The sequence below is a fragment of the Nannobrachium achirus genome, assembly GCF_963921795.1.
Source record: "Nannobrachium achirus genome assembly, chromosome: 1".
In the NCBI taxonomy this organism is placed as follows: domain Eukaryota; kingdom Metazoa; phylum Chordata; class Actinopteri; order Myctophiformes; family Myctophidae; genus Nannobrachium; species Nannobrachium achirus.
Genome location: NC_137810.1, coordinates 60892547 through 60918574, shown reverse-complemented (window position 1 = coordinate 60918574; position 26028 = coordinate 60892547). Strand labels below are relative to the sequence as shown.

The 26028-nt window shown below is 41.6% G+C and overlaps 1 protein-coding gene across 1 annotated transcript in view; it reads left to right on the top strand.

Annotated features, from left to right (window-relative positions):
* The window catches only part of LOC308289156 (cytosolic phospholipase A2-like), a gene marked incomplete at its 3' end in the record, with an annotated part of 39000 nt that continues 12972 nt past the window's right edge, over window positions 1-26028 (top strand). The window contains exons 1-13 of the mRNA XM_080730755.1: window positions 1-67; window positions 1717-1857; window positions 14265-14346; window positions 15897-16045; window positions 17233-17352; window positions 18020-18057; window positions 18526-18652; window positions 19430-19566; window positions 20416-20638; window positions 21632-21746; window positions 23893-24030; window positions 24595-24690; window positions 25732-25809. Coding sequence (XP_080586881.1) covers window positions 1816-1857; window positions 14265-14346; window positions 15897-16045; window positions 17233-17352; window positions 18020-18057; window positions 18526-18652; window positions 19430-19566; window positions 20416-20638; window positions 21632-21746; window positions 23893-24030; window positions 24595-24690; window positions 25732-25809 — 1345 coding nt within the window. The 5' untranslated portion in view covers window positions 1-67; window positions 1717-1815. The remainder of the gene's footprint in view (window positions 68-1716; window positions 1858-14264; window positions 14347-15896; window positions 16046-17232; window positions 17353-18019; window positions 18058-18525; window positions 18653-19429; window positions 19567-20415; window positions 20639-21631; window positions 21747-23892; window positions 24031-24594; window positions 24691-25731; window positions 25810-26028) is intronic.

Genomic DNA, 26028 nt, shown 5'->3' with positions numbered 1-26028 from the left:
CTACTTTCCTGTGCGTCTTTGACCTATACTGTACCAACCACAGAAGCCTACCACACACTCTCCCTGGGTAGGTCTGTTATTGAGCTGGCCATATAACAGTAACGCATTGTCCTTTTTCTTGGAGTAGGCTATTCGCTTTATTCAATCATACATGCATTTTGCACCAGTGCTTATTACTGCCTATTTTGCTTAGGCCTATTTAATATGCAATGAATTAATTAAACGGGTATAGGGATTAATGGCATCAATGGACTGTTACTGTATCATACAGTATGGACACAGCCTTAAGCGGAGGACACATTTCTTTATGGCTGCTTTTCAACCAGTGGTCCTTGAGGGGATCCCAGGTGGTCCCCAGCTAAAGAGTTGTGGACCACCTTATATCTGTAACTAAAATGAAACCAAAAGGACCCACCCGTTAACTGTAAGCGTAAAATTAATTGACGGTATAGCTGGCACGGAGCGCGACGCGTCTGTCTGTCTGGAGCGCGACGCGTCTGTCTGTCTGTCTGTCTGTCTGTCTGTCTGTCTGTCCGTCCATCACAGCGGCGCTTGCACCCCCCCCCCCCGCTATTTATCTATCCATCCAGAGCGTGCGCGACAGACAGACAGACAGGCAGGCAGCGCGACAGACGGCCAGCGCTTGCCGAGGTTACAACCATTGCTCTACACAGAATAGAGCAAGAGGGGGGTCGAAGTGGGGGGGTGAGGCGAGGTCGAAATGGGGGGGGTCGAAGTGGGAGGGGTCGAAGTGGGGGGGTGAGGCAAGGTCGGAATGGGGGGGGGGGGTCGAAGTGGGGAGGGGTCGAAGTGGGGGGGTTTCGAAGTGGGGGGGGCGAAATGGAAATCTGTCCCTGTGTTGGTGTCATTCATAAATGATGATTATATCTGTTGGTCTCATTCCTGAATTGGCACATTCAGAAGTTGGATCATTTATGCAAACTACGTGACCACTGCTGCGAACACACTACTTGCCTCAAGTCCTCTCAGTAATGTTATGCTTTGCTGAGACAGAGACAATCCTTGTTGGCTGTGTGATGCTTAGTACACACACACACACACACGCGCACACGCACGCACGCACGCGCACGCACGCACACACACACACACACACACACACACACACACACACACACACACACACACACACACACACACACACACACACACACACACACACACACACGCACACACACACACACACACACACACACACACATGTTTCTATTACTATACTTGTGAGTACATCAAATAGGCGGGCGCAGTTATGAAAAAAAAATGCAACAAAACGTTTTTCAACTGTTTTGTGTAGTATTAGGTGTCCTTAATAACATTATGCTCTATTATGATCCAGGTCTTATGCCTTAACTTCTTTGCATTTTTTTTTTTTACTATATATACATATTTTTTTAAATATTTCAAATAGCTGATCTGCAAGCTCACAACGTGCAGATGTAGATCAGCATTTGAAGTATTTAAAAATGTTTTCAGCTGCAGTACCACCTTTGGCCTGAAGGTGGTTTGCCATTTCCCCCAACTAACCCGAAAGCCACGCTCTGAAAGTAGTCTACTAGCTCACAGCGCTTTAACTCTCTCTAACAGATAAAACAAATAAACCCAAATACACACACATCTCCCATGAAGAGACTCTGGACTGACTATCTATTATGGTATAGCAGTTTTACTGATGTTAAAATGCTTTATTTCTTTCACCAGTCTTTAAACGCTTCCTTTAATAACGGAAGGATCTTCCTGAGTTCAAGTTCGCATCTGGACCAAGGCTTTTTCCTGGAAGCTGAGTGTTACCATCTCAACATGGCGTCCAGTCCGTCCACAGACCCTTACAAGTACATCATTGTAAGTACACTGACAACCCTGTTCTATGAGGATATTGGAGATTTGGGCTTAAAGGACACCAAAGGGTTCATATTTTAGATAGGTATTAGAGAATAGAAAAGTGATAAAATGTTTTCATTTACTTATTTCTGTTGTTTTAGTGATTTTAACCATTGTGATTTGCCCTAACCCAAGTGGCTAAATATGCCTTTTTAGACACATTCCCATGATGCACCGCAATCTTCATGGGCAGATGTGACTTATGGGGGCTGGTGTAAATAGTAACAAGGAAATTGCTGGCTTCTGTCTAAAAATATATATTTAGCCACTTGTACGCATGCCCCCACCCACTGAAATCAAACTACTAAAATCACTAAAACAATAGAAAGCAGAAAATGAAAACATTTTAACACTCATCTTTTCTTTTCTCTAATTCTACAATCTAAAATATGAACCCTTGTTGTAAAAAAACAAAGTTGTCCTTTAATTTAGGCTTGAGACTGTTTATCTAAGTTAAGACTGCAAAGTGTTTATGACCTTACCCTGCATATTTTGTACCAGTTGCCGGATCAGGCAGCAATAACTCAAACAAATGATATCTAAAGACTAATTATACTAAATAGTATGACAGTGTCACTCGTCGAAGAGTTATTGTTGGCAAGCAACACCGCCATGCAATGGAGCTAGCCTCTATCATAGTCCAAGGCAGTGGCGGCTCCAGAGAATTGTGACTGGGGGGGCTATGGGGGAGCTGGCTTTTTTAGAGCGGAGGCAAATTCATTTTGGCAACAAACAATAATGAATAGTAGGGGAGAGCGGGGTAAACTGAGACACCGGGTAAACTGAAACACCCACTGGATCTAGGCATTGAAACACATTTGTGGTCATGTGACCATTATATTTTCAAGACCCTTGAATTCTCCCCTTGCCATGAAGGAGAGGAGGACCTGATAGTGCTGTTGAAAACATGCTTTTTTCACAAAAATATGTGTTTTGCATGTAAAAGTACATTTTCTTGCTGTCAACATAATCAGCTGTTGTGTCACAGCAAATTTAATCGGGGAGAACATTTTATATCATACATGTTGATGAAGTACCAACTTATAAATCCATGAGATGCTAGCTAATCATTACCCTGAATTGATCCCAAAATGTGGCTATGGGGTAAAGTGAGACAATTGCTTCAGGGTAAAGTGAGACACTATCTCACATCATTACCCCAACATGATAGACCAGGAGAAAGCTGTACAAACTTGATTAAAGGGTTTACCAAACTTCTCTCAATTGATTCCTATGTATTTTTCCCTGTAGAATCTGCAAAGTATATTGTTGTATTGTGCATAATTAATGAGATAATTAGCATATTTGACTAATTCAGAGCATCTGTTCACCTCTTCATCCAGGACTTTGTGTCAGGTGAGTGGGTTTTACTGTGGGCAGTAGAACCCCTCAGGTGGAGGCTGGTAGCATTCTAGACACTGAAGTGGCTTCTGAGACTTCCCAGCACAACACACACGCACGCACACACAAATGCACACAGGCAGGCAGGCAGGCAGGCAGGCAGGCAGGCACGTGCGTGTGCGCACACACACACACACACACACACACACACACACACACACACACACACACACACACACACACACACACACACACACACACACACACACACACACACACACACGCACGCACAACTGTTCCAGAAATGGACCTGGGAGTACTGATAGGGGAGGTCTTTGCCTGGGTGACACCAGAAACCCACAGCATTGCTTTTTTTTAATTGTATTTATTTATTTATATGTTAATGGCAAGTACACCATCTCTGTCTCCATACTGCTGACTGCTGTAACTTTGAAAACGCTTTTCTAGCGTTGTGTTGTCTTATTTGAAATAAGATGAATGAAACACAACCTTTGGCGTTAGTGACATTTAGCACAATTATTTTCAGAGTGACAGTATAGACTAGAGACTGCTGGCTTTGAAGAGAGGGTTACTTGAGGACAGGAGGAGATCAGATTCAACCAGCTAAACTAGTTTTCTTTTTGGCAAGGAAGCTAATAGTTGTGGTTTTCATAAAGGACAGGTATTCTGTTGATGAGAAAGGCTTGGAACATTATTGTGATTCCATATACCGTAATTAAGTAATGGAACATTGGAGGAAGAAACTTGAACACTGTAAAAACCTGAAAAGGGTTTACCAAACTTTTCTCAATTGATTCCTATGTATTTCTCCCTGCTTATTCTCCCTTCAAAGACCCACCACACACAATCTTTTTTTTTTCTAGCATTGTGTTGTGTTATTTGAAATAAGATGAATAAAACACAGTAACCTTTAGCGTTAGTGACATATAGCACAATTCTTTTCAGAGTGACAGTATAGACTAGTGCTGGGGTCGGCAACTTTGATGATGGAGAGGGCCACTATATTTCCAACTTCACTCCAGAGGGCCACATTGCATATCGCTACGTCCTACTTTGTATAGTATCTCATACAAAAGAAGCAAAAATAGCAGCTATACAAGCTGAAAGAATTGGAGTCCTGAATTATTCTTTTTTATTATTTTTGAATTGAATCCTTTGAATTCATTTCAAACACATTTAGTTATATACTCATGTTAACTTTATGAACTTAAATACAAATAAATACATTGGACGTAAAAAAAACACATTTTAATACTAGTCATTAAGCTACTAATATAGACTGAAGGAATTAAAGCAGGTCATGTTTGGAATTGTAACAGCTGAAATCAATAATATATCGGTATTCCAGTATTAACCTGCGGGCCGCATTAAGTGAAGGTGGGGGCCGCATGTGGCCCCCAGGCCGCCAGTTGCCCGACTAGAGAGTGCTGGCTTTGAAGAGAAGGTTACTTGAGGACAGGAGGAGATCAGACTCCAGCTAAACTAGTTTTCTTTTTGGCAAGGAAAGTAATAGTTGTGGTTTTCATTAAGGACAGGTATTCTGTTGATGAGAAAGGCTTGGAACATTATTGTGATTCCATTCTAGTTAAGTAATGGAACATCGGAGGAAGAAACTTGAACACTGATTAAAATGACTGTCATGGCATGGAATGCAATGTCACAACTACTTTCATGTTTATCCTGATGCAAAACAACAGTATCATGCTACAAAGACAATCATTCAAAAAAGAAAAGAATAAAGAAAGATAACACATTACCCCAACATGATAGACAGGGAGAAAGCTGTAAAAACCTGATTAAAGGGTGTTCCAAACTTTTCTCAGTTGATTCCCTGTAGAATCCATTTCTTTTTTTACTTTTCTTTTTTTTTTTTTTTTTTTCAATTTTTGAACACAGACAAACACAGAGAGAATCCATTTCTGCAAAGTATATTGTTGTATTGCATAATGAATTAGATAATTAGCATATTTGACTAAATCAGAGACTCTGGGGTCCTGGGTAAGTGTGGGAGACGTTCACCTCTTCATCCAGGACTTTGTGTCAGGTGAGTGGGTTTTACTGTGGGCAGTAGAACCCCTCAGGTGGAGGCTGGTAGCATTCTAGACACTGAAGTGGCTTCTGAGACTTCCCAGCACAACACACACGCACGCACACACAAATGCACACAGGCAGGCAGGCAGGCAGGCAGGCAGGCACGTGCGTGTGCGTGTGCGCACACACACACACACACACACACACACACACACACACACACACACACACACACACACACACACACACACACACACACACACACACACACTCACACACACACACACACACACACACACACGCACAACTGTTCCAGAAATGGACCTGGGAGTACTGATAGGGGAGGTCTTTGCCTGGGTGACACCAGAAACCCACAGCATTGCTTTTTTTTAATTGTATTTATTTATTTATATGTTAATGGCAAGTACACCATCTCTGTCTCCATACTGCTGACTGCTGTAACTTTGAAAACGCTTTTCTAGCGTTGTGTTGTCTTATTTGAAATAAGATGAATGAAACACAACCTTTGGCGTTAGTGACATTTAGCACAATTATTTTCAGAGTGACAGTATAGACTAGAGACTGCTGGCTTTGAAGAGAGGGTTACTTGAGGACAGGAGGAGATCAGATTCAACCAGCTAAACTAGTTTTCTTTTTGGCAAGGAAGCTAATAGTTGTGGTTTTCATAAAGGACAGGTATTCTGTTGATGAGAAAGGCTTGGAACATTATTGTGATTCCATATACCGTAATTAAGTAATGGAACATTGGAGGAAGAAACTTGAACACTGTAAAAACCTGAAAAGGGTTTACCAAACTTTTCTCAATTGATTCCTATGTATTTCTCCCTGCTTATTCTCCCTTCAAAGACCCACCACACACAATCTTTTTTTTTTTCTAGCATTGTGTTGTGTTATTTGAAATAAGATGAATAAAACACAGTAACCTTTAGCGTTAGTGACATATAGCACAATTCTTTTCAGAGTGACAGTATAGACTAGTGCCGGGGTCGGCAACTTTGATGATGGAGAGGGCCACTATATTTCCAACTTCACTCCAGAGGGCCACATTGCATATCGCTACGTCCTACTTTGTATAGTATCTCATACAAAAGAAGCAAAAATAGCAGCTATACAAGCTGAAAGAATTGGAGTCCTGAATTATTCTTTTTTATTATTTTTGAATTGAATCCTTTGAATTCATTTCAAACACATTTAGTTATATACTCATGTTAACTTTATGAACTTAAATACAAATAAATACATTGGACGTAAAAAAAACACATTTTAATACTAGTCATTAAGCTACTAATATAGACTGAAGGAATTAAAGCAGGTCATGTTTGGAATTGTAACAGCTGAAATCAATAATATATCGGTATTCCAGTATTAACCTGCGGGCCGCATTAAGTGAAGGTGGGGGCCGCATGTGGCCCCCAGGCCGCCAGTTGCCCGACTAGAGAGTGCTGGCTTTGAAGAGAAGGTTACTTGAGGACAGGAGGAGATCAGACTCCAGCTAAACTAGTTTTCTTTTTGGCAAGGAAAGTAATAGTTGTGGTTTTCATTAAGGACAGGTATTCTGTTGATGAGAAAGGCTTGGAACATTATTGTGATTCCATTCTAGTTAAGTAATGGAACATCGGAGGAAGAAACTTGAACACTGATTAAAATGACTGTCATGGCATGGAATGCAATGTCACAACTACTTTCATGTTTATCCTGATGCAAAACAACAGTATCATGCTACAAAGACAATCATTCAAAAAAGAAAAGAATAAAGAAAGATAACACATTACCCCAACATGATAGACAGGGAGAAAGCTGTAAAAACCTGATTAAAGGGTGTTCCAAACTTTTCTCAGTTGATTCCCTGTAGAATCCATTTCTTTTTTTACTTTTCTTTTTTTTTTTTTTTTTTTCAATTTTTGAACACAGACAAACACAGAGAGAATCCATTTCTGCAAAGTATATTGTTGTATTGCATAATGAATTAGATAATTAGCATATTTGACTAAATCAGAGACTCTGGGGTCCTGGGTAAGTGTGGGAGACGTTCACCTCTTCATCCAGGACTTTGTGTCAGGTGAGTGGGTTTTACTGTGGGCAGTAGAACCCCTCAGGTGGAGGCTGGTAGCATTCTAGACACTGAAGTGGCTTCTGAGACTTCCCAGCACAACACACACGCACGCACACACAAATGCACACAGGCAGGCAGGCAGGCAGGCAGGCAGGCACGTGCGTGTGCGCACACACACACACACACACACACACACACACACACACACACACACACACACACACACACACACACACACACACACACACACACACACGCACAACTGTTCCAGAAATGGACCTGGGAGTACTGATAGGGGAGGTCTTTGCCTGGGTGACACCAGAAACCCACAGCATTGCTTTTTTTTAATTGTATTTATTTATTTATATGTTAATGGCAAGTACACCATCTCTGTCTCCATACTGCTGACTGCTGTAACTTTGAAAACGCTTTTCTAGCGTTGTGTTGTCTTATTTGAAATAAGATGAATGAAACACAACCTTTGGCGTTAGTGACATTTAGCACAATTATTTTCAGAGTGACAGTATAGACTAGAGACTGCTGGCTTTGAAGAGAGGGTTACTTGAGGACAGGAGGAGATCAGATTCAACCAGCTAAACTAGTTTTCTTTTTGGCAAGGAAGCTAATAGTTGTGGTTTTCATAAAGGACAGGTATTCTGTTGATGAGAAAGGCTTGGAACATTATTGTGATTCCATATACCGTAATTAAGTAATGGAACATTGGAGGAAGAAACTTGAACACTGTAAAAACCTGAAAAGGGTTTACCAAACTTTTCTCAATTGATTCCTATGTATTTCTCCCTGCTTATTCTCCCTTCAAAGACCCACCACACACAATCTTTTTTTTTTCTAGCATTGTGTTGTGTTATTTGAAATAAGATGAATAAAACACAGTAACCTTTAGCGTTAGTGACATATAGCACAATTCTTTTCAGAGTGACAGTATAGACTAGTGCTGGGGTCGGCAACTTTGATGATGGAGAGGGCCACTATATTTCCAACTTCACTCCAGAGGGCCACATTGCATATCGCTACGTCCTACTTTGTATAGTATCTCATACAAAAGAAGCAAAAATAGCAGCTATACAAGCTGAAAGAATTGGAGTCCTGAATTATTCTTTTTTATTATTTTTGAATTGAATCCTTTGAATTCATTTCAAACACATTTAGTTATATACTCATGTTAACTTTATGAACTTAAATACAAATAAATACATTGGACGTAAAAAAAACACATTTTAACTCACTTAGCGCCGAGCGAGCCAGATTTCAATATGAATCTGCGCTTATAACGCCAGGAAATAGCTATATTGAATCCCCAAAATCACATTACATAAACAGGTACACGTGCCTGCAGATGCCACAAGATGACCACTAGAGTGAGCCATAGCTCATAGACTTTCCATGGTCCCATGTTAAGTCAGAATAAAAAACAAGGTTCATGACATAACAGGATGGTACAATGACATGCTCTCCATTGACATTCAATGGACAGGCCGCGGGCCGCCATTTGAGCTCAATACTGCTCAATTCGTGCTTGATCGTCTCAAACCACCATTGGTATGGGCATCGGAACGTATATAGATGCCACACAGAAAGTTTCCGAATCAAAATCCGACCTAGTGAAGCTACGTGAGGGTCGGATGGTTTGCATTGAGCCTAGCGGCTAACAGAGGCCTACGTAAACAGGAAGCTATGGCTTAAAGGTGACGTCATAATCGTATCCTTTTTTTTCACGGTTTTCATCTGTATGCTAGTCGAAGGTAAGCTAACCGTTCCGCTCCGTCTATCAACCCAAATTAAAAGCTTAAACAATGCTTTTATATAAAAGTCGCTCCGAGTCGCTCGGCACTAAACGCCATCATTAGTTAGTCGCCCCGAAAGTCGCTCGGCGCTAAGTGAGTTAATACTAGTCATTAAGCTACTAATATAGACTGAAGGAATTAAAGCAGGTCATGTTTGGAATTGTAACAGCTGAAATCAATAATATATCGGTATTCCAGTATTAACCTGCGGGCCGCATTAAGTGAAGGTGGGGGCCGCATGTGGCCCCCAGGCCGCCAGTTGCCCGACTAGAGAGTGCTGGCTTTGAAGAGAAGGTTACTTGAGGACAGGAGGAGATCAGACTCCAGCTAAACTAGTTTTCTTTTTGGCAAGGAAAGTAATAGTTGTGGTTTTCATTAAGGACAGGTATTCTGTTGATGAGAAAGGCTTGGAACATTATTGTGATTCCATTCTAGTTAAGTAATGGAACATCGGAGGAAGAAACTTGAACACTGATTAAAATGACTGTCATGGCATGGAATGCAATGTCACAACTACTTTCATGTTTATCCTGATGCAAAACAACAGTATCATGCTACAAAGACAATCATTCAAAAAAGAAAAGAATAAAGAAAGATAACACATTACCCCAACATGATAGACAGGGAGAAAGCTGTAAAAACCTGATTAAAGGGTGTTCCAAACTTTTCTCAGTTGATTCCCTGTAGAATCCATTTCTTTTTTTACTTTTCTTTTTTTTTTTTTTTTTTCCCAATTTTTGAACACAGACAAACACAGAGAGAATCCATTTCTGCAAAGTATATTGTTGTATTGCATAATGAATTAGATAATTAGCATATTTGACTAAATCAGAGACTCTGGGGTCCTGGGTAAGTGTGGGAGACGTTCACCTCTTCATCCAGGACTTTGTGTCAGGTGAGTGGGTTTTACTGTGGGCAGTAGAACCCCTCAGGTGGAGGCTGGTAGCATTCTGGACACTGAAGTGGCACATACGCATGCCCAAACGCACGCAGGCAGGCAGGCAGACAGGCAGGCAATATACTTTGCAGAAATGGATTCTGCAGGAAAAATTACAAAAGGAACAATAGCTGAGGCCAAACTGGTCAAAAATCATCAATTTGGTGCACTTGGTGAAGAGTTTCTGATTTTTGGTATGGTGTTAGGTATGGGTATAAGGTTTTAAAAAACCATCGCAAACAAGTTGGGCTCGCCCCCTAGTGGTCTGTTTGCAATGAATCAAATATTACATACGTCAGTAAATGGTTCAAACCCCAAATAATTGATGAAAGAGATTTCTCAACGGATTCTGTTACTATTGGGTATGATAAACAACATACTAAAAATTCAGGAAAAAATACAGGAAAGGCTTCATTTTCAAGATGGCGTCCACAATGGCTGCCGGGAGCTGAAAATGCCTATAGGCCAATTATTTGTTTACAAACATTGAGACTGAATGCACAGCTGACTGTATCATGTAATCAATTCCCAACAGATCCCCAAACCTGTTGCTTTGGGGAGCACTAGTTATTCAACGTCCTCTTTTGTGCTAGTGGGGTGCTCCCATGGGTGCGCCCTTATCGAGACATCTACTTCATTGCACAACGGTATTCCGCGTCAAGAGTAGCTGATATACAAACTCACATCGCGTCACCAATGCAACCGCTCTGAGCTTGGAGGTCTGTGCCCGACACCGTCGCAGGACGGAGCATAAATTAGGCTTCATGGACTGCACCTGGGCGAGCAGTAGACGCTCTGGTGATCATGAGGACGAGGAGCGCTCCCTCTGTTCTGATGACGGTGAATAGAGGTGGGGTTTGAAGGACAACTGTTTTGATCGCTATTATTGTTTACAATCAACAGAAACTAAGGATTATATATTTCAAGAGTGAGAATTTACAGTAAAAATCCTAAGCATTCTTCCTCCACACTGGGAGAAAAACGGCATCTGAAAGTTTGATGGAATGTATTTTTAAACACGAGTGCCATCCATTGCATCCTATGAACGGTGGGGTTCATTTGGTGCCGACCAGCGTGCGCATGCTGGTTTATATCAATGTGACGTGGACCATTAAGGCATCTATAAACTGGGTTTTAATGTGTAAATATTCATAATAAATCTGCACTTGGTGAAGAGTTTTTGATTTTTGGTATGGTGTTAGGTATGAGTATAAGGGTTTCAAAAAACATTACAAACAAGTTGGGCTCGGCCCCTAGTGGTCTGTTTGCAATGAATTCAATGGTAGATTTGTTAGTATATGGTTGAAACCCCAAATAATTGATAAAAGAGATTTCTCAATGGATTCTGTTACTATTGGGTATGATAAACAACATACTAAAAGTTTAGGAAAAGATAACTACCGGAAAGGCATCATTTTCAAGATGGCGTCCACGATGGCTGCCAGGAGCTAAAAATGCCTATTTAATGTGTAAAAATTCATATGAAATATGCACTTGGTAACTAGCTTTTACATTTTGGCATGGTGTTAGGTATGGGTATAAGGTTTTCAAAAACTATCGCAAACAAGAAGGGCTCACCCCCTAGTGGTCTAAAATATACTGACCTATCTAATATCTGATTCATTGCAAACAGACCACTAGGGGGCGAGCCCAACTTGTTTGCGATGGTTTTTGAAAACCTTATACCCATACCTAACACCATGCCAAAAATCAAAAACTCTTCACCAAGTGCATATTTTTTATGAATTTTTACACATTAAAACCCAGTTCATAGGCATGGCAGTCATCGTGGACGCCATCTTGAAAATGGTGCCTTTCCGGTAGTTATTTTTTCCTAAACTTTTAGTATGTTGTTTATCATACCCAATAGTAACAGAATCCATTGAGAAATCTCTTTCATCAATTATTTGGGGTTTGAACCATATACTGAAGTATGTAATATTTGATTCATTGCAAACAGACCACTAGGGGGCGAGCCCAACTTGGTTTTTGAAAACCTTATACCGATACCTAACACCATACCAAAAATCAGAAACTCTTCACCAAGTGCACCAAATTGATGATTTTTGACCAGTTTGGCCTCAGCTACAACTGAGAAAGTTTGGTAAACCCTTTTATAATATTCTTATAGGGGTTTTTCTTTTTTCTTTCTGCTCATGTGTCATATTATTTGACACATGGGTGGAAATGATAGGACAAACACTATTAAAATAATTTCTGCTATGTACATTTTTGTATTGTGCATATTTAACCTGGTTAACCAGGTTTTTGTGTTTTTATGGTAGTTTTAAAGAGAAAAAAGTAAGTGGATCACTTTACCCCCTTGATTTATCTGGTCTGTCAGTTTACCCTGGTGTTGGGGTAAAGTGAGGCATAAGACCACTTTCTTTTTTTTAAACAATCATATTTTCACTGCCCTTTGTCTTGAATACTTTCTGATAACTTCCATGAAACATCCCAAATTACTGGAGAAATGTGTACATTTTTACTGATTTATCTTTTAGTTCACCTTTTTAATAAGCCTATATATACACACACACACAGAGCTATATTAAAACAATAATGTATTTATATGTTGAAAAAAGGTATTTGATTATCACATGGTGACCTAATCACATGGTCACCTTGCCACTTCCGGTCAGAAGGGAAGTCAAATTTAAATCCCGCTTTGAGAAAACTGTTACAAAAATAATACCCGATTTTGTAGTGTGTGCGTGAGTGACTGTGTGTGTGCATGCGTGTTGTGTGTTGCACTGTGTGCTAAAATAACTAGTAACTATATATCTCCTTGTTACACCGTTGTGCGGGGAATAAGCACCCGAAACCGTAATAAAAATAACCCAAAACTGGATAAAAAACGTGAATTTTTCGGCGCATGAACTCCTCCAGGCTCAGCTCCCCTTGGGATTTGGGAGTTCCAGCGCCCCTGCCCTCTGGTCGAAATGATGGGCGTTCGCAAAAGCGAGATTTCCCCTGGAAAAGGTGCATAGTGGGTGAGGTGCAAAAACCTAAGGAATGGCTCAAAGGACTCGGAAGACAGGCTTAAAAAGGGGCGTGGCATGAGTAGTGAGTACCCAAACCCAGGTCCTGAAAAACAATCAGAGAGGATAAATGAGGGGTAAAGCAAACACAAAAAACTAAGAGTGAAACAAAATGTGAACTACATAGAACATATAATACACGGTCGCACAATTTGGAATCACACGAGTTCTAGGCGGAGCTGTTCGTTTTCACCCCTGTCGGGAGGTTAGTTACTCAGCAGCGTTAGTTTTACTGAGGTTAGGGTTAGGGTTAAGGTTAGGTTTAGGCATAGTTTTGCTGAGGTTAGGATTAGGGTTAAGGTTAGGTTTAGACATAGTTTTACTGAGGTTAGGGTTAGGGTTAAGGTTAGGTTTAGGCATAGTTTTCCTGAGGTTAGGGTTATGGTTAAGGTTAGGTTTAGGTGGACGCACCTACGCGCGGTCCAAGCGAACAAAAAGGAGCACTACCTCCGGTTCAGCCAATCAAAAGCTTCCATGGGCAGGGTTTGCCCAAAACTCATGTGCGATTCCAAATAACGCGTCACGGTCACTCAATCATTCTCAGTATTTGCACAATGATGAGGGTTAACAGTTCCAGCAGAGAGCTCCAGACTTCCCATTCCCGGGCAACATTAGAAATTTCCTCCTGGAGGATCCCAAGGTGTTCCAAGGCCAGCATGGAGATTATAATCCCCCCATTTGGTCCTTGGTCTGTCCGGGCGTTTCCTCCCTGTGGGACGTGCACTGATGACCTCCCTATGGGGAGATGCCCAGGACGGATCCATACTAGATGCCCGAACATCCATAGCTGGTCCCTTTCCAAATGAAGGAGCAAGCAGCTCTACCCAAAATAAAACTCCATGAACTCCAGCATGATTGTCCTTCACTGCAGAGTGAGCTATCAACTGTCATTGAGAAATATATTTTTATTTAGACAGGGGGAAGTTAAGAGAGACCACAGTATGCTCACTTAGACAATAGACATCATGTGCTGCTTCTGTAATGTATGTCATTACTGTATTTCCACAAATTTGCAGGGTCATTTATACAAGACAATGGGAAGATTGTCTGTTCCAGGCAGTATATGTGGCAATTACCCAAACTGAGCGGAACAATGTGTTGTTTACGTTCCTCTGCAGGTGGAACAACAGCTTTCCCACACTTTCAGAGTGACTGTGGTGCGGGCTGAAGGTGTCACCAAGGGATGGACGGGTGACATGGGTGAGTCTTGATTAACTTCTTACCAGGGGTGTAACGATACATTTTAACTACGATACGATACGCATCATGATACATGTTTGACGATGCGATACATGGACGATATTGGTTCATTTATGGCGATGCGATACGATTCGATTCAATTCAATCATCCATTCGGAATGTCTTCTGACCAGTTGTCTGTTTGTTTGTATGCATGACTGCATGCATTAACACAGTGGTTCTCAACCTGGGGGTCCCAACCCACAATAAAATTAGAATTGAAATATTTCAATATTAAGTTTTGTTGCTTGTCGTTTTCTTTAGCATAACAAAAAATATTAAATTCGGCTACACCAATGTAGGGGAGAGCCGCCTCATTTGTAATGCTTCATAATTGCGTTTACTACTACTAGTTTAGCAGTGTAGAGAGAGGGTAAAAGTCAGAGAGTTGAACAGATCCATGTGTAGTGATACGCGGAAGCGGGGATTGAACCCGGGACTCCCACTCGCCAGTCCAACGCACAACCAGTCGTGCCAATAGGGCTGAGCCCGATTAGCAGGGCTGTTGTCGCTGGTTCATGGCTGGGTGCTACATTCACCCCCCTGGTCTTTTGGAGCGCGCCCTCGCGCTTCACACATCACGCCGCGGACCGCCGCACACGACGTGGCACTAGTCCCTCACGCGAGGACATCACGCTCCTCACCCTGCCGACAACGCCAGATGTAGTGATACGCGGATTGAACCCGGGACTCCCACTCGCCAGTCCAACGCACAACCAGTCGTGCCAATAGAGCTGAGCCCGATTAGCAGGGCTGTTGTCGCTGGTTCATGGCTGGGTGCTACACATGCATGGATGAACATGAAACGTGTCAAAGTGAACTCATATTATCATCAAAATGGGACACAAATTTCGTATTGAAGCGTTTTTTCCTCCGTTGCGCGAGGCGATGGTGTGTTGAGTGGATAACATGAATGTGTTTGTGTGTGCGTGCATGCATGTCGCACACATGCGTGTGTGTGTTGAAAAACACAGTAAAGAAATCGCTCCATTCCAATAGCAAATCCCAAATGATGATGAACGCAGGAGGACTCGTCTCAACCCTGGTCGCGGAAAATAAATAAATACATCGCCCAGTTTTCATTGGGCGAGCAGTCTAGTACAGCTGAAAGGAGGGGCACGGATCAACTACTGGGGGAAATCCCGCTCAGAGTGCGCGATTTCCTCATTTTTGCAGCGCAAGTGCGACATCCAATGTGCTGTGAGCTCCTGTGAGCCTATAGCTCCGACCGCCCAAAACTTCTGTCGGAATTTTCAAGCGCTTCATGATGACGTCGCTTCAGGACAGTTTTGGAACCTGGTGATTGCCTTTGTCGCTTTCAGCAACACAGCAATAACTAAATAATAACTAAAAACATAAAAAGTCTAGACTAAATAAAACATAAATGTACTGTAGATGGATTACTAGCCTATGCATGGTAGAGAAAGAGACAGAAAAAAAACTCCAATCCTATAGTGGCCCATTTTATCCATTCAATGATGGGGAAACGATGTGTATTGTTCTCCTTGCAGTGGACACCCCAGACCCATATGTGGAGCTGTTCATTCCCACGTCCCCAGAGAGCAGAAAGAGAACTCGCCATATAGACAACAACATAAATCCAGAATGGAACGAGACCTTTGACTTCATACTGGACCCCAACCAGCAGAATGTCCTGGAGGTGAGATTGAGAACATTTGATCAGAGTGTTTGGCATGAGAAGCATGAGAATAACGTAATTGGTTATACTTGGGTGTTACTCAATATCAAGACAGTACACCATACATGGGCAACTGGCGGCCCGGGGGCCACATGCGGCCCCGACCTTCACGTAATGCGGCCCACAGGTTCATATCGGAATACTGATATATTATTGATTTCAGCTGTTATAATTCCAAACATGGCCTGCTTTAATTCCGTCAGTCTATATTAGTAGCTTATTGTCTAGTATAGGTATTAAAATGTATTTTTTTATGTCGAATGTATTTGTATTTAGGTTCATAAAGTTAACATGAGTATATAATTAAATGTGTTTGAAATTAAATCAAAATGGTACATTTCAGGATTCCAATTCAAAAATAACAACAAAATTATTCAGGATTCCAATTCAAAAGAAGCACAAAATAGCCGATCTACAAGCTCAAAACGCATCGCAGCGCGATGCGTTTTGAGCTTGTAGATCTGCTATTTTTTGCTTCTTTTGTATGAGATACTAGAATGACAAAGGAGGACATAGCGATATGCCATGTGGCCCTCTGGAGTGAAGGTGGAAATATAGTGGCCCTCTCCATCATCAAAGTTGCCCACCCCTGCAGTACACAATGCATATTGAGAAACAGCCTACATTATAAGTGTTTCATAAAATTGCAAATATGCCATGATATGACGACAACCCAAAGTCTTGACTACATGATATGATGATTTAGGATGCCAAGTCTATTGATGTAATTTAATGTATTGATTTAAAGGAGTGAACATACACAAATACACAAAATAACCAAGATGGTTCTCCATGTTTTATCTCTATCTACAATTTGAAACTGACAGAACGGTGCATTCAACATACAGACGACCCAAAGCAGTCCAATTGGCTAGGACTGATCACGTGGCACACGGAGTTCTTAACCGGAAGTGCGTCCGGCGGTCAAATATGTCCGACCGGAAACGTGCGCTACGGCACAATAGTTCCGCCACAATAGTTCCCCCCCAAAAAACATTTTTTTTTTACTTTTTTTTTTTTTTTACTTTTTTTTTTCCAAAAAACTTTTATTTTTTGAAAAAAAAAGTTTTTTAGTAAAGAAGCGGGCGTGCCCGAAGGGCCGCGAACCTCTAGTTTAACTACACATTGCTAATGTTTGTTCCAATCAGGTGGCCTTGATGGACGCCAACTGGGTCTGGCCGGACGGGACTCTTGGGAAAAGGTCTTATGACATAAGCAACTCCATTAAAGTGGCTCATGAAGACATGGTGACTTTCGTCTTTGGCGAAGTAAGATACTTGATACATTAAACAAAAGTATAATCACATTGGTTTCCCCATCTTAATAGTTAGAAGTTATTCAAAGTAAATAGCTTGCGTACAGTAAGATGGATGGAAGTTGTTCAGTAACAGCTAAAAAAATGTGTATCAAAAAATACTTGCTAATTACCAGTAAGACTCCCTAATCGGGAGATAAGGCATTTATAGACAAATTGGCCTGTAAGTGGCATTGGTTCCTTGGTGTAGGAGTATGTGCGTGGAAAATGTATTGCTTAGGTAGTGCTTAGGTTACTGACAGCCGGTGGAGGTTGTTGATTCTGTGGTGGGATGAGTGGCTTAGTCTTTCATCACCGTTTTACACTTTTATGATCTGTGCGCTGCCACTCCTAGTCCTTTGCCTCTCAGTAGTCCCTGTTCTCCTCTCTCTCCATCTTTACCAGGGACGTGCAGAAAATCTTAGAGAGGCAGGGGCTGAAATTTCTAAAAGGGCACTTGTGGTGAAATTACCGGAAATAGCAGACCTCCTCTTTGATGTCTATGTGTGCACGTAGACATCATTCTTGTATTGTTGTGGATCCCTCTGTGTGACCCCGGGTGTTAACAGTCGACAGGATAATGAACATTAATCAGCAGCCACTACACTGTAAATTAAGCACACATTTTGCTGTTTCAACAGACAACCAAAGTGTACTTGGAGATGTCCCTGGAAGTGTGGTACGTACTCCTTTTTAATCTGCACTTTACCCACACGTGGCTTCAAAGCTTCGCTCAAACAAAGGGACAAACAAACAAACGTATAGACAGTAATGGCTGCATAATAATGGCATCAGATGTTGAACAATGCACAGGAATTCGGTCAATTCACCCTGAGAACACATGACACCTTAACGCTTAGCAGCTTCTCTCTATTGAGATGTTTGTTGGCTCAACGTACGCTTGCTTTGGTCAATGTAGGGTTTTAGTAAATTAAGTGCTGTTAGGACAGCACATCATTTTGTTAGTGGGAGGAGAAAAGAATGTCTTTTATTTTTGTAGATTAGGCATCAATCCCAAGGTGAAGGCGGAGGTTAAGTGTTTTATCTGTATCTATCCTTTAAAATGTGGGAGAGAAGAGAATGTCCACTGATTATTATTTGTTGTGTGCGTGCGTGCGTGCGTGTGTGCGTTTGAATGCACCTCCAGCACCAAACCAGACCTGCGGTTCAGCCTGGCCCTGTGTGAGAAAGAGAAGCTCTACAGACAGAAGCGCAGGGACAAAGTGATGCTGGGCATTCAGAAGCTGCTGGATATGGAGGAACCTCCTCAGGAGGTGGGAACAATGGAGCGTCTCGTTTGTATCAGTCTGCCCTCACACTCTTCTTACCATCCCACCCAAATAGAGAGAAACTCCCATCTAGTACTGCACCATATCGTCACTGTCGGGCAGAAACCTTGTATCTCCAAGTTTCACATTTGTACATTTCTTTGCAAAGTAAAGCCCTGCTTCATCATACAATGCCATCGCACAAAAGTAATGAAAACAGTTGATCTACAAGCACACAACGCCTCGCGGTGTGAGGCGGTTTGTGCTTGTAGATCGGCTGTTTTCACTAGTTTAAATCATTTTAAAAATGATAAATACGAAACAAAGCGGTTTTGGAAATACAAGGTTTCCACCAGACAACGCCGATATTCTATGCCGAGCTGCAAGAGCTGTGCATTCCTGTGCTGAGCTGAAATACGTTGTCAGCCCACTGCGCCGACTGCGGTTATGGATTTCTGCCGACAGCCCCATGGGCTCAATGTGAACTCTCTCTAAACCTCCAGTCATAAACAAGATAACCAGCAATAAGCAAGAAGAAATAGCATTGTATTTCCGTTGCTTTGCGCCACGTTGTGAGCTTGTAGATCTGCTATTTTCACTTACTTCTTGAATGTTGTTTTTAGTTATTCATGACATTATTTGACTATTTGTTTGTCATACTTGTGAAAAATGTTTTGTGTGCGTGCGTGCGTGCGTGCGTGCGTGCGTGCGTGCGTGCGTGCGTGCGTGCGTGCGTGCGCGCGCGTGTGTGGCTGTGTGCGTGTTATTGTTGGTCCGTTACAGGTGCCAACAATAGCCATCATAGGTTCAGGGGGAGGTTTCAGAGCCATGGTAGGTTTCGCTGGAGTAATGAAGGCCCTGTATGAGTCTGGGGTCCTGGATTGTGCCACCTACGTCGCAGGCCTCTCTGGAACCACTTGGTCAGTTAACAGTAAACACACATTTTCATGTGGTGTGACCGCTCTTTGCTTCTCATTCTCTCACTCTCCTCTGTCAGGCTGTGTCTGAACTATCTCTCTCTTTCTAAACCCTCTCTCTTGCCTGGCTCAGAGAGAGTGGACTGCTTCTCTTGGTCTGGTGTTGCGTAATGAACCTAGAGTTACTCTGGTCTGAGGCAAGACCAGGCCAATGAGAGTCGGAGCCTCAGAGGAGGGGGTGGGTTTAACGAGACAAGCAAATCAGCAGAAACAGAAAATCAACAGTGGAGGGAGGGGGAGCTCAGCCAGAGCTCTTAATTGCTCCCTTTGAACTTCAAAGGGGTTGTGCACTAAGGTAATTGATTGCGCCATAAAAGTGTCAAGTCCTCGTTAGTGATCTCTCTAATCAATAAAAGCATCAAAGACAACGACCTGTTTGATGCCTGTCATAGAGGGGAGGGGGAGGGATGAATGTTTGTGTGTACACACAAGTCAAACACAACCCCTCCCACCAATCCCCTCCCCTTTGAAATCACTTACAATGGGGACAATGTCAGACTCAAGCTCCAGTGCTGTTACCCTCTCTCTTCCTTTCTCTTTTCATTACCCTACCCCCCTTCCCAATCTGTTGCCTCATCATGATGCTGGCAAGCGTGTCTTCTGCTTTGATCCCTCACTTCCATTTTCAAGCATTACTCACACATTCAATATTGAGCGTGTTAGATCTGTCATATTTAAAGCTCTTTACTCGTGGGTTAGCTGCAAACACCTTTTTTTTTGGAAATGTGTTTGCGGTTTGGTATTAATTTAAGGCTAAATCATTTTGTGGTTCCCCTCTTTTGTTTTGTCCAGGTACATGGCCACTCTCTATTCCCACCCTGAGTTCCCTACGAAAGGCCCTGAAGAGATCAACCAGGAACTGATGAAGAGCGTCAGCATCAACCCACTGCGGCAGCTGCTGCCCCAGCACATGGCCTGCTACGTCCGTAGTCTGTGGAACAAGAAGGCCGCAGGGCAGCCTGTCACCTTCACCGATATGTTTGGCATGCTCATCGGAGAGACGCTAATACCCGAGGTATGAGTTGTTTACCACATGCTTCTATGGTTTTGTGGTTTAACCATACACTGTATTTTGTTGTATATCAAATAGTGAAAATAGCTCATTTACAGTCCCACATCGCATAGCGTTGCAACATGTTGTGAGCAGTGAGCTTGTAGATTTTCACAGAATGTTTCACTTACTTTGCCTATTTTTGAGGAATGTACACTTATTATGACATGCCCAGAATAGTGGCGCTAGGGTTCATGTGGTTAATCATGATTTTCCTTCCCGTTCTTTGCTTATTGACCTGTTATCCTGTCGCCTCCCATTTCCTCTCTTTTGTAACACGTGACCTTCAGTAAATATTTCACACTGTTCTCTATCAAAGTTATGAAACAAAAGTGAAGAGGAGCTACACTCTCTCAAGGCTGTTTGATTTCTAATAATAAAAACAACATTCCAGTCGCAACCTTTATCAGATCAGTTTTGATGAAGGTCGAGAGAGATAGTGATTTTTTTTTATTATTCTTATTGAATAATTTGGCCTTGAGACTGAGGCACTTCATCCCTTTTGTTTCACCATTATAATTTACGACCTCTCCTTGAGTTGCTTTGAGCACAGATTTTCTTTCAAAAGTATACCAGCATAACACTTAAAATTGTGCTCAAGCGCATGCAACAAACTGAAATAGATTTTCTCTTATTTCTCCTTTGCCATCACCTGCAAGGGGGAGATTATGTTTGTGTCTGTTTGTTTCTTTTTCCGGGGCAAACCACTGGGCCGATCAATGTCACAGTTCTTGTGCACGCTGCCTGTAGAAGTAACTGTCTGTTTTGTTTAGATTCTCTCATGATATTGTATATTTTTTCAATTGTTTAACTTTCATATCATAATGGATGACAAATGCAGTTGGAAACCAAGGCCAAAAAGGTCATACATAATAGATTCCACATTCCGGTGGAAATAGGCATGTGATGTATACAGATGTTATTGTTTGAGATTTGGTTTTGTTTATTTCATCTCAGAGGATGGATACCAAGCTGAGTGATATGCAGGAGAAGGTGAATGAGGCTCAGTGTCCCCTTCCTCTCTTCACCGGTCTGCATGTCAAGAATGATGTGTCCGGGCTCGAGTTTGGAAGTAAGCGTGTGTGTGTGTGTGTGTGTGTGTGTGTGTGTGTGTGTGTGTGTGTGTGTGTGTGTGTGTGTGTGTGTGTGTGTGTGTGTGTGTGTGGCGTGCATGTTTATATCATGTATGTTTTTGCATACGTAATGAGTAACTAGAAGTCCTCAAATGAGCTTAGCCACATGCAAATTAACCGAGCTGGGCATATTTCCTTATAACAGAAAGTATGCACCATGGTGAGATAAGCTGATATGCAGTGTCAGCTCTGGGTTGGTGGTTTCAGATATGAACTCTACGCAACATCAAGGAACTGAACTGTGCACAAGATCATAACAGATTTTAGCTTTGAAAAATGTAAAATTCTACTTTCTCATTGTTTGCACATTAATTTCTTTGTGGACTTAACTGTATAGTATATTTGGAGAGAAAGACAATGTATAATGTAAGTTCTGTTAAGTATACATATTACATTACAGTATTACATTGTAAGTATTAGACCGGTGAAGTTGTTTGGTGGAACAGTTTTCGAGATACGTGGATTACAGGCTTACATACTGTATGTACCTACAGAGATTACTGGCATTTATTTTAAAGATGAATAAGGATCCCTTTTTTGGTAAATGGATATCCAAGGTTGTTCTTTTTTGTTTTCATCTTGTGTACATAAGAGTAAAACTTATTTTTGTTCCGCTTCCTTCAGACAGTGCAACAGCATAGGTTATAAAACCTTAAAAGAAATTAAATAAAGGATATGCCCGATTGACAAGCTTTACATTACATTGTGATAGGATCAAGACAAGACAAGAGGAGATTCTTCAAGAGGGTGGTCATTCTTCAAGTATATCTATCGTTCAGTCTCAGTACCATTCTAATGTCATTCATCGTGGTTTTGCACACTGACACCCCAATTCATGGGTTGCATTTGTAGTCCTAAACCGGCCATATATTGAGGACCAACACAGGTGTTCAATTTGTCTGATTGGCATAGAACCAACCATGTTGGTCCTCAAAATGGCTGGTGTAGGACTACAAATGCAACCCATGAATACAAATACTCAACATTGCAATTTCTTTCTTTCTTTCTTTCTTTCTTTCTTTCTTTTCCCTTTTTCATGTCAGTTTCTTTCTTTCTTTCTTTTCCCTTTTTCATGTCAGTGAATTTTTTTTTTGTGTATGTCAGTTAGAAATGTCTCCCTGGCTTTAAAGCATCTGAGCCTGTTAAAATGTAATGTTAAACAGGTTAATTTTCACTTGCTGCCAACTTCATTTAAAGCCCCCAGGGTTATATCACGTCTGGATATGCCGGATCTGGCTTCATCAAGTCATAATTTATGTTTAAGTTTAACTTGAGCCAGCTTTCTGGAACAAATCCTGAATGTATTTGCATATCCATGGCAAGGGTGTTATTCTCAAAGTGTGCTTAGAAGTGATCAATTCACCTGGGATTGATCATGCAGGCACTCCCACCACAGTGCATGGTTTACAAGGTTTTTAGTCCATTCCACATGTTCCTCATATTGGAGGCATAGTATTGTGAGTGACTCCACTTAATTAGTCCATGAACGAACGTGTGTTGCAGAAATTGTAAGCAGCAGTCGCAAAAGTCCTAGGCTGTTTCATCCATGCCTTCTGATTTGGGAATGTTTGTATTGTCATCCTCTGTACAATGTCATTGATCCAGTGACCTGATTCCATGAATGCAACAGTGTTGTGTTTCCACGGCCCGGGAACACAAGCACAGTCTGTCGTGCTGGAACTACAGAGTAATAACAAAAAAAGTAAAAATAAGACAGTGTGTGTGTGTGTGTGTGTGTGTGTGTGTGTGTGTGTGTGTGTGTGTGTGTGTGTGTGTGTGTGTGTGTGTACTTGCAAGATATACTTGCACAATACTGTATGTGTGTACATATTTTTTATTTTTAACTGCCTTTTGTCACAATGACTTTATTCTCCATATCTCAAAGCTTGTCTTGTTACTGCGCTCCTTACAGTACAGTACAGTTCCTAACAAAGTAATGAAAATGTCTTTATTGACCCCAAATATCAGCGTTCATGTATAAGTCAATAAGATAACAATGAAATAAAAATGTTGTATGACAATTATGGTTGATGTATGAATTCTTCTGCTTTTAATTTGTATTTGATGCTCTGTTTGAACTTGCAGATTGGGTGGAGTTCAGTCCCTATGAAATTGGGATGGCTAAGTATGGAACCTTCTTGACTCCCGACTTGTTTGGAAGCAAGTTCTTCATGGGAACCGCTGTTAAGAAATATGAGGAAAACCCGCTGCACTTTCTCATGGGTAAGAGATAGACGTGCCGTGCCTGGTATCAACTCATGACAACAAATAAGATACACAGATTAACTGTACAGTATGTGCATTCATACACACGCAGAGCATCTTAAAGATGGGGTGCCATGATGTTTTCCCCCTCTAAAACATGATTATCAGCTATTATGATTATACTAGGAAGATTTATTTCTGAAAACGTGTGCAGAAAGAGTTCAAATTAGGTTTTTATGTGGCCACACCCACCAGTTCATTAAGTATGCCTGGTTGTCATGGTGGGTGGTGACCCAGCTGAAGTTAGCCACACCCACAGTGTTGGGTGAATGGTAAAAGGGGAGGGGTTGATTCTATGATGTAATTGTATCTGTGTTTTTGGACCGGCACTTTTGACCCACAATTGTGGCAGCCTCCAGGAAGAAATCCCAAATACAAAGGGAATACAGAATTGTTCATAACAACCACACCAGGGGGTCTAATGAAGTACTGTCAACCTCCTAGACACATGAAAAACTGAAAAAGTACAAAATGATGGCACCACGTCTTTAAGCACACATTGATATTCTTTTCCTGTGTCAGGCGTGTGGGGCAGTGCCTTCTCTATCCTCTTCAACCGAGTGATAGGGGTCAGAGACACAGATGGTGACCCTGGCAGTACCATGGAGGAAGAATTGGGTAAATTCTCTTACCCTGAATTTATTTATTTGTATTTCTTTCTTTTTTTGCTATTTACCGCTGAAAGGTTCAGTTGAAGGACAGTTGACAGGAAAGGTTTTAGGTCAGAATGTCTTTATATCTATGTGACCACACACTGCTTGCCATGTCTTTGTTTCTAATGATGTGATAGTCAAAAGGAAACAAACAACAAAAAATACAAGCAAAGGAATCATAGAGGCTCTTCCTTTTCCTCCTTATGCTGTGCATTGATTGATTCAATAGATACACAACAGGTGTTTATAGTCACACTGAGTCCAATGAGTTTGACTGCTTGGCATTGGCATTCATTACACTAACAGTGGACAATACTGCTTAAATCAGCCATCATCCCCCAGTTAGTACATTGGGGGCTTGTCTGGGACTGGTGTTCCAGTGAGTGTGGGGGGGGATTTAAAAGATCAGCAAAGGGGAGATTCCTGTTTGGATGAGTGGTAGATGTTTGTTTCCCGTGCCAGACACCTGGTGGTGGTGGTATGTAGATATATTATACTTATTTTCACTGCAACACTTGCACACAGCTAAATATAACTCAGGCTTTTACCTTCCAGAGAGCAGCACCTACTGTATGCCTCTGCACTGCACCTCTCATTGTTGTCAGTGTGGACACCTTCGTCATTGTCTGATAGTAGATCTCTGTCTGTCCTTTGCATGTCTTGAGAACCATTAATCCGGTCGACTTGAAGACCCCAGGGAGTGTCATGTTGAGGGAAAGGTTGAGGACGCTTCTCATACAATGCTGCAAGCTGCACTTCCAGGAGTCAAGCAATCGCCCCGTTACAAATTGGGCGCAACTTTTTTACTGTGAACTTTTTTCTTTCGCAAAATCACATTATACCCACTTCCCCAGACACCAGTAGTACACCACCGGAGATAAATGATAGTGCTATATCACTATAATTATGTAGAGAAAGTATAGCTGATACAATGTGGATCTATTGACTACTGCAAATAACTTCTCTTGAAGATGGGTCCTAATGACTGCATTTGTTTTTCTAACAGCGCAGATCAAGCCGCAGCACATCATTGGAAAGGACTGTCTGGATGCCGTGGATGGTGTTGAGGAACCACGCAAAAAAAGTACATAGAACTTAAAATGTAGTGATTCTCAGCCGCAGCCATCATTTTGTCACTATAAAGGGTTTGATTGGAAGTCAACATATGATAGTTATAATATTGATTTTTATCATTGCTGAGTTTATTCTATTTTGGTTAAGGTTATGAATTGTGGTGTTTTTTCATGAAGCCATTGCAATGTCATTTCATCCTGCTGTGCATCTCTGATGTAAAGTTATGAAT